Source organism: Rhamphochromis longiceps, linkage group LG13 (assembly GCF_057381845.1).
Source record: "Rhamphochromis longiceps isolate RC_006_pf linkage group LG13, R_longiceps_female_GT1.1, whole genome shotgun sequence".
Classification (NCBI taxonomy): domain Eukaryota; kingdom Metazoa; phylum Chordata; class Actinopteri; order Cichliformes; family Cichlidae; genus Rhamphochromis; species Rhamphochromis longiceps.
The window spans coordinates 15100258-15109963 of record NC_140569.1 but is presented as its reverse complement, the minus strand read 5'-3'; the positions used below and the strand labels follow the sequence as shown (position 1 = coordinate 15109963).

The 9706-nt window shown below is 37.1% G+C and overlaps 1 protein-coding gene and 1 long non-coding RNA gene across 2 annotated transcripts in view; one reads left to right on the top strand and one right to left on the bottom strand.

The window, feature by feature from the left end:
* Positions 1 to 1393, bottom strand: part of LOC146655529 (glutathione S-transferase omega-1-like) — a 2833-nt gene extending 1440 nt beyond the window's left edge. Inside the window, exons 1-3 of the mRNA XM_085427427.1 lie at positions 1265 to 1393; positions 402 to 510; positions 49 to 271 (exon numbers count right to left, since the gene is read on the bottom strand). Coding sequence (XP_085283553.1) covers positions 49 to 271; positions 402 to 510; positions 1265 to 1292 — 360 coding nt within the window. The 5' untranslated portion in view covers positions 1293 to 1393. The remainder of the gene's footprint in view (positions 1 to 48; positions 272 to 401; positions 511 to 1264) is intronic.
* Positions 1394 to 5714: 4321 nt separating this feature from the next.
* Positions 5715 to 7626, top strand: LOC146655528 (uncharacterized). Its single transcript, XR_014914364.1, has 2 exons — positions 5715 to 6700; positions 6799 to 7626. It is a non-coding gene; the product is annotated as an uncharacterized LOC146655528 (long non-coding RNA).
* Positions 7627 to 9706: the final 2080 nt, after the last annotated feature.

Below are 9706 nucleotides of genomic sequence, written 5' to 3'. Positions count from 1 at the left end.
AACCCCCCCAAAGCTCAAGATTTATATGCAAGTCTTTGTGTGACCTACTTTGGAAAAGTTCTCCAGCATCATTTTTTGCTGAGCCTTAGCAAAGGGAGAGGAAGGAAACAGCTTCTTTTCAGGGTAAACTTCATCCAGGTATTCACAGGTGATGGGTGACTCGTATATCACCTCACCAGCAGGTGTCTCCAGTGTTGGGACAAGACCTAATGGATTCTTTTTAAGGTACCACTCTGGTTTTTCTTTCAGGTGGATGTTTATAGTTTCGTACCTGAAACAAACAAACAACAACAACAAAAAACAGAAGGTTATGTGGGCATGTTGAAGCAGACATCTGATAGATTGAAGTACTATCATGATTTTTCATCTGTACAGTAAACTAGAATAAAGAGTAGCCTTACTTGATTCCTTTGGCTTTGAGCACAAGTCTGGCCCTCTGGGCAAAAGGGCAGAACCTCATGCTGTAAACCCTGATGTAGTCTTTAGGGACTGGGCCAGGGGCAGCGCTACCTGAGAGACACGAAAAAGATTCATCCATTAAAAAAAAAGTAACAAGGAGAGCAGGTGGCAGTATTTAAATGTATGCATTGTGCTTCACATTGAAAATTAAAGTCATATATGGTTGTAATAATCCACCAGAAAAGCAATGCATTAAAATTACTTGCAGAATTGACATAAATCACAGGTCGGTAGCGGATTGTGTAAAAACTTTTACCAATTAACCTTCAAGTAGAACAACCGTGGCAGAAAATACTCTGCTATTACTGTAAAGCACAGTGAATTTAAAGTAATTTTATACTTGCAAGTTTGGATCAGGTTGTTGTATTGTCAATTCAAGGGTTTGATTGTGTTTGTCTTATTTACACTTTACTTAACATCCTAAACTTTATGGAACCAATCTTAAACCAGCATCACAAATATCTTTGTTTGAATACAGTGAATGTTGCAGTTTTATTTATGCCTGTACTTTAGTGCGAATATTTTTTTTCTGACGTCTGTTTGTTTTCAGAGAAGCCACATAATGTTTATTAACGTTCATAGAGTTTAGTATTTAGATGTTAATGAAGCAATAATTATAAGGACCATTTGCAGTTACCTGCTTTAAAATCGGAAGGAATAGGTTACTTAGGTCTAAAGAATGACTTTGTAAAAATGTTGCTCTCGGTATAATAACTCTTCATCATGCGAGCAGAAGGAAACAGCTTTTTGCATTTGAGCTTTATAAGCAGCCTTCAGTTCCTCGAGTAATATTTTAGAGTCTTACCTTTAGCGAGACACTTTTCAGCGGACATGTTGGCACTTGAAGTAATGTGTGAGTCAAAGGGCTTGAAACGGACCGAGCTCAGAGTGGTGTCAGTGAACAGCGCTGCTCAACTTTTCATTTATACACTTGTGGGCGTGTCCAATCAGTCTGCCATGTTATTCTTGGAGATAAGAGGCGTTTTCCTGGAAACCAGTCATAACCAGTTCTAACAAACAATGCTTATTCGTTTTTTTTTCCTAACTGTACTGTCACGAACTTTATATTTTGTGTTAACTTTGACTCTGAGATGTTGCTCTTGAATTATTGACAGTTGCCTGAGCCTTGTACGGTTTAATCTTGAGGTGAATTTGCTGCAACAATTCCTCGTGGTCACAGTCGTGTCCAAATTCATGGGCTGCATTCTCCTGAGGACCCGGCCTTCGCGGTCTACGTGGGCCGGGTCCTCAGAAGATCGGGTAGGCCGGAAGTAAACGGCCGTGAAATTGGACGGTCTAGCCTTCTGATTACCGTCACCGCTGTCTCGGTGGAGTTTAATAAACTCAGCCGTCTGCTCCTTGCTGTCTAAAATATAACAGGACACTGGAGTAAACTCTCGGCCATCTCACACTTCTGTTTAATCAGTTTTCTGTTTGACGTTTAGTCAGCTGTGTAAAAACCAAGGAGGAACCCACCCGGGGGATTAATAAAGTTTTATTTTATCTAATCTAATAACTTTAATCTCAGCCAAACCGATTTACTCACGAACAAACAAAACACTGAAAAAAGCCCAACAATAACATTTTTAGGTTGTCTAAGTGACTTATATATTACGTTTGTCACGGCCGGGCGGGTTACACACAGTAATTCGGCGTGCCCGTGTGGCGTGCTGGCTAGACCCAAGCGCGGCGAAGGCTAGCTGTGGGTTCGGAGCAGGCACGCAGTTATTCTAGTAACGATCAGTGCACGAAGCGTGGCTTCGGAACGGTCGTTACCGACAGAGAGCGAGCGGAGCCGGGAAGAGAAAAAGGATTGAAGGGATAATCACTCACGGTTGCTGAATCAGGCGGAGACTGACGTCGGCAGAGTTTCGGAGCTCCTGACACGAAGAGAATGATGTCTGAGCGGCGAACAGGTGGGTGGCGTCTCTCTTTTAACCCCGGCCCCGTGATCACCGGCTGACAACGTTTAACCCGAGCAGCGAAAGTCCGCGGTGATCTGAAAATGATGTGCCGGGAGTTGTGCCATTCTCGGCCGCATCAGTAACCCTCGAGCTCCCGGCTAGCTATCGAGCTGGTGGGTAGCAGACGTCTCCGAAAACGTCGAAGCACTTTAGCAAAGATGCGATATCTTGATAAACCGAGCAGATATTTGATGTTTACACAGCTACTTTCTCGCCTGAAAATATGTTAAAAGTTTATTTCGTGACCCAGAAAGATTAATAAGAGTAATTTTTAAAACTTAGTAGCGGCCGCCATTAGCCGGAAACTGGAGCTTGGCTGGGCCGCGCTATGAATTCTGGGATATGGTGGGCCACGAAGGACACACCCGACCCATCCTTCAAATTCGGAAAAAGGAGCACGCATTTGTCGGCTGCATTCGGAGGGGTCTACGAATTTGGACAGCCTTCGGCGCGTCGCTGTGACGTAATCGGTCTACAAATGCGGCCTCAGGAGAATGCAGCCCATGAATTTGGACACGACAGTGGAGGCACCAAGATGGCGGCTTGAACAGTCGTGTTTTTTCAGGAGCTCCGAAAGACCGCAAAATTTACTAAGTAACTTTATTCTTGCTAGCACTGAAGCTGCCAACGTGGGCCTAAACAAGCGAGAACGGGGAACAGACTCGGCGCCGCCAACTCCTTCAAAACAACCGCCAGAGGAGAAAAGAACAAAATCTTCAGAGAAGGAAGACGATATCTCCAATAAAACTATTTTTGAAGCCATTATGGGACTTGACAAAAAATTTGAAGCACAACTGGAGGATATCAAGGAACAAAACAAACAAAGTGCAGCTATGGTTGCCAGCTTGGCTAAGGCTGTAGAGTTTAATGCTGCAGAGATAGTTGATTGCAAATTGAAAGTTGTTAAACTGGCAAATGCGAATGAACAGCTGCTTAAAGAAAATGAAGACTTGAAAAGAAGAGTGAGAGAACAAGAGCGCTACCGAATGAGGTGGTGCCTAAAACTGAAAGGGGTGAAGGAAGACAAAGACGAAAACATTAGAGTGAAGGTTTTGCAAACGCTTCAGAAGATTGCCCCTGACTTGAACTTAGAAGAGGCCGTTGATATTGTCCACCGCTTAGGGAAACGAGTTGATGGCAGAAACAGAAACATCATTATTCTATTCACACAGAGGCGAATTAAAGAAGAATTGTGGAGGCGCACCAAAGACTCTTCAACCTGCAAGCAAGAAGGCATCAGCTTCGCGGAGATGTTGCCGCAGGAGGACATACAAGATCGACAGCGCCTCTGGTGGAGGAAGCGAGACGTGCGGGTAAACGGGCCTACTTTCGTGGTCCACATGCCTTCATTGATGGACGCAAAGTTGAGGAAAGACAGGAGAACTAAAAATGACAAAAACTGAAATAGTGGAAACTTGTTCGCGGTCTGAGGAGCTCAGCATTTAGTACTTTTTTTTTTCTTCTTTTTCTCACGTGGTGAGTGATATTCTGTCTATAGTTCATGTTGAATGTTAACATTTGTTTTGGTTCTTTAAATGTTAGGGGTTTAAGAGAATCTGTTAAAAGAAAAGCCTTATTTTTGTACTGCAAAGGTAAAAAATCAAACTGTATTTTTCTACAAGAGACTCATTCATCTGATAGTGATGTATCTTTTTGGTCAAACCAATGGGGTAGCAAAATCCTGTTTAGCCATGGCTCAATGAGGTCGGGGGGTGTAGCAATTTTATTCAATAACTTTCCCGGGGATCTTGTAATACAACGAACTGACTTGAATGGTCATTGGTTGATTGCTGTAATGAGAGTTGAAAGTTTGTTTTTCATTTTAGTCAACGTTTATGGATATAACAATGAAAGTCAGAATAAAATTATGTTAGAAGATATAACTTCAAATATTTTTGAACTTAAAGGTCGATACCCTACAGAATACATTTTAATGGGTGGTGATTGGAATATGACTCCTGATGAATGGACTGATAGATGGCCCTCAAGGACAGGTAGACCACAAAAAAAATAACCTAATTATAGAATTTTTGATTAATAACAACTTGACAGATATTTGGAGAGTAAGAAATCCAGAAATTAAGAGCTTTTCCTGGTTTAAACCAAATGGAGCTTGTAAATCTAGAATAGACTATTGGCTAGGAAGTGACATCATTCTTAGCCACACTGTAAAAGTTGCAATGTCAAATGCACCTCTATCTGATCATTGCTTTATTGAACTGTGCTTAGAATCGGAAATTAGACAATCAAATAAAAGAACTTATTGGAAGTTCAATGCCAAACTTTTACAAAATGAAGACTACTGCAACATAGTCAAAAAAATTATAAAAGATATTATGGCTGATCATCTAATTGTAGGATATATCAATAAATGGGAATTCATTAAATTCAAAATTAGAGAATTTAGTATTCAATTCAGTAAAAACATAAGTCAAAAGCAAAGAGAATATGAATGTAAATTATTCCAAGAAATTACTTATTGCTGTAGTAAAGATGATCTAAATACCCAAGAAAGGAGTAAACTTATGGAGTTGCAAACTAAATTAGATCAGCTCTACCTAAATAAAGCAGAAGGAGCTTTTGTGCGTTCACGGGCCAAGTGGATTGAGGAGGGGGAAAGAAATTCTTCATATTTTTTTAATTTAGAAAAGAGCAGACAGAAAAGAAATTTTATATCTTCTCTGTTAATTGATGGCATTGAATGTGACGACCCTAAAATTTTGGAGAATGAAACTTATACATTCTATTCCAATTTATACTCCTCACAGTTCTCCCAAGCAGATTGTGATGTCTTTTTTGATCAAATAGATAATCTGATCCCTAAAATTGATGAATCATTTAAGGAATTATGTGAATCTGACTTCAGAATTGAAGAGTTAGATGCATCTGTTAAGAAAATGGCACTTAATAAATCCCCTGGTCCAGATGGGCTGACAGTTAATTTCTTCCAATTTTTTTGGGAAGACTTACGGGAAATTTTATTCAAAGCTATACTGGCCAGTATTGAAAAGGGAGAATTGATGTCTAGCATGAAACAAGGATTAATTACATTAATTCCTAAACCAAACAAAGATAAACGACAATTGGATAACTTAAGGCCCATAACTTTATTAAATACAGATTATAAAATTTTCTCTAGCTCAGTTGCAACAAGGCTCAAACAAGGGGTTTCAAGTATAATTAGTGAGACACAATCAGGGTTTTTGAAAGACAGGAACATTCATAATAATATCAGATTGGTTTTAGACTTACTGGACTACAATGATCTGATTAGTGATGACAGTTTTATTCTTTTCTTGGACTTTTATAAAGCTTTCGATTCAGTAGAACATCCTTTTATTTTAGAAACACTAACTCGATTTGGATTTGGGGATAAATTTAGGAAGATAATAGATATACTGTATAATGATATAAATAGCTCTGTGTCATTAGGCTATGGCACTGGTAAAAGATTTGGCGTCAAAAGAGGAATTAGGCAAGGGTGTGGAAGCTCTCCGTTGTTGTTCATAATGGTTGTGGAGATGCTCGCAATTCTAATTAAAAACAGCAGCGTTGCCGGAATTGAGATTATGGACAATTCTTTAATAATTAGTCAACTTGCGGATGACACTACTCTTTTCTTAAAAAATGAACATCAGATTCCCCTGGTAAAACAAATAATCACTACATTCTCAAAAGCTTCAGGCTTAAAGTTAAATTTAAATAAATGTGAATTATTGGCATTAAAGGAGTGTAATTCACAATTACTGTACGATATAAAGGTGAAGAGGGAGGTAAAATATTTGGGCATCACAATTTCAAAAGATCACAAAGTCTTAGAAAAAGTAAATATTTTAGATAATGTTGACAAATGTAAGACAATCCTAAATAAGTGGTTACAAAGAGACATCACAATTTTTGGAAGAATATTATTAACCAAAATGGATAGTTTATCTAGATTTATATATCCAGCTTACTCTCTATCAATATCGAATAAAGTTATTAAAACAATTAATAGCTTGAATTTTAATTTTATTTGGAGGAATAAGTGCCATTATATATCTAAAGATGATTTGGTTAAACCATACATTGAAGGCGGTGGAAACGCAATTGATTTTGACATAATGAATGGTGTTTTGAAACTTAAATGGTTAAAATCCTTCCTAAATAATCCACACTCCATTTGGTTTTTTATACCAAGTAAGGTCTTTAACACACTAGGGGGTATCGACTTTCTCCTAAAGTGTGACTTTGAAATTACTAAGCTACCTGCTAAACTCTCTGAATTCCATAAACAGGTCCTTCTTTATTGGAAAATGTTATTTAAACATAATTTCACTCCACATAATAGCCCAATTTGGAACAATAGATATATACTGCTGAATTCCATAAACAGGTCCTTCTTTATTGGAAAATGTTATTTAAACATAATTTCACTCCACATAATAGCCCAATTTGGAACAATAGATATATACTGATGAACAGAAAATCTATTTTTATTCAAGATTGGTTATCAAAAGGTGTTTGGGCAATTGCCCATTTTGTAGATGAGGAAGGACATGTTCTAGGACATCAAGATTTTTGCCAAAAGTTTAATATCCAATGTTCTAAAAGTAAATTTAATCGGGTTATAAAATCCATTCCATTGTCACTTAAAAACATAGTTGTAAATGATATAATATATTCTGACATCTCCCCCAAGTTAAGGCAATTATATATAGATGGTATTCGATTTTGTGATGTTAAATGCAACAATAAGTTTCTTAGATCTTCATTAAGGAGTCTTTATTCTCCAAATTTACTTAGACGTAATTACATATTAAAAGATTTCCAAAGGGAAGAAATTGAAAAAATAAGAACTGATTATATCACCTTCCCTATCCCTCCTAAAGGGAAAGAAGTCCAATTTAAAATCTTGAATAAAATTTACCCGACAAATAGACTCCTTAGTGATAGATTCAAAATAGAAACGGGTAATTGTGTATTTTGTGAAACAGAAGAGGAGGATTTGGACCATCTATTCTTTTTGTGCAATTTTATACAAATATTTTGGTTGGATTTTCATACCTGGCTTTATTCCAGTGGGATTCAAATTACCCCATTTACCTTAAATATGATAATGTTTGGAGTGTTTTTGAAAGAAAAGAAAGCTAATTATGGTGTTAATGTGTTATTAATCTTGTGTAAGTATTTTATACATAAATGTCGCTTTTTTAAGATTAAACCAACACTGGCTCACTGGAAAAACGACCTAAACCTGTTGGTTAAATCTTTGACTTTAGTTAAAAAGAAAAAGGCTGCTTTTTTTGTTTCCTTTGTAGAAGATTTTGATTTAGTGAGTTAATAATCTGTTAATTTATGTGACCCCATCTTTATATTTTATTTTCACTATATATGAAAGTTGCTAATATGTAAGAAATGTTTATTCTCTGAATCTGTAATATATGGTGCATTTTGTTTGTATGTTTATATTACTAATAAAAGGAAAAAAAAAAAAAAAAATTTGGACACGACAGTTGATGATCAGTGAATCGATTGCTTTTGATTAGCAGCACTGGCTGCTACTTACCTACATATATCTTAATTCTTGTGGAGGTGGTAAGGGTGTAGATGCTTAATTCTTTCACTCGAATGTAGCTTATTATCATTACTATGTTGGTTTTTGTCGGTGTAATTTTTATACCCCCTTTTTAAAAAATACATTTTAGGTCATTTCCTGCAGTACAAAATGTTTGCAAAACTCAATGTTGTGTAACACATGTGGGGAAAACGTGTCTCGTGAACCTCCTGAACTTGGAAATGAAGTGTGTTTGTACTGGCTAAGATAACAATCTTGAAGGAATTCCTTGAGTAATCTATTTGAACACAAGACTTTAAAAAGTATTTTTATTTATTTATTTCACATTTGATTTATAAAAAAAAACCATTGGTAAGTGAAGCTGCTCAGTAGCCTACTTTCTTAAAAGCATTTCTCATCGTATCTCTTATTAAATTGCAGTAAAGACAAACCGCATCAACTGTCTCCTATCTTCGGAGCATCCACTGTGAGAGGCGGTACCCGCCTGATTCAGGCACATAAAAGTCACCATTTATATGATAAATTGGACTTGTGTTAATAGTTGACTAGCTGGGCTACTTTTACCTTTAAAACCGCCAGGATAGACGTTTGTGTAACGCATATTCACAGTGACTTTGCAGATACTCCACTCCCCGTTTTTGTCTTGTTTTTACATAACCCAGAAGAAAGTAAGACTAGTTATGACTGCGAGATTACCGCCCCCTTTGTCTCCTTCTGATATTGTTGCTGTTAGACATGTTTTCACAGAAATGTTGCTCTCTTTATTCTCAGAAGCCAATACTGGAAGCCATTTCTAAATCCTGGCTTTCACTGAGTCGCAGTGAATAAAGGCTGTGATGACAAATGATGGATCTCTTGCAGGTTAACATGTCAGCATCTTTTGCTTTCTCAGACAGCTATTTGGAATCAACTCAAGATCTTTTGATCTGTTTATTTTGTCATGTATTGAAGAGGTTACAGGTTTCACCTGCCACAAAACTGCCTCTCAGCAAATCTTAACCCCCCCCCCCCCCCAAAAAAAAAAAAACCCCACCCCAAACACGTGTGTAGATAGAAATGGCTGTAATTTCTTTAGTTAAAGCAACATGTTTGTTAAACCCCTTTAATTAAAGCTGAAAGTCTTCCGTTTCAATCACATCTTGACTTTTTAGAATTTAAAATCTACTGTTATGTAAAGAGGCAAGACTACAAAAAAGTGTCATTATCCAAAAACTGATGGGCTCATTTGTATATAAATACTTTTTCAAAGATTCCAGGTGGTTGACATCTTTTACCACAGTGGAGGAAATTGTTATTTGACTCCCTGCAGAATTTATAAGTTGGAAAAATACCACACAAAGAAAGACCCAGCAGAAACATCTGTCTGTAATCTTCACTCAGTGAAAGGGAAATCAGTTTATAACTTTTATGTAATGTCTGTTTTTTTGTTTTTGTATTTTTGGTTGATATTCTGTCTCTCACCAATAAAATGAAACTACCATAAAAATTTGAGACTGCTCTTTTTGTTGTAAATGAGCAAACGTACAAATTTATCAGGGGATCAAATCATTATTTCACCCAATGTATATTTTTGTCTGGAACCTTTGGTTAGACTGCTTTAGCTTTCAGACACAGGGCAAAAAAGCTCTAATAAATGGAGAATTGCGGAGGATCTTCATCAAAAACAGGAATCTCTCTTTGCTGATTATACAGGTGCAAGTTTTTGACCATCGGGATCTGAATCTGA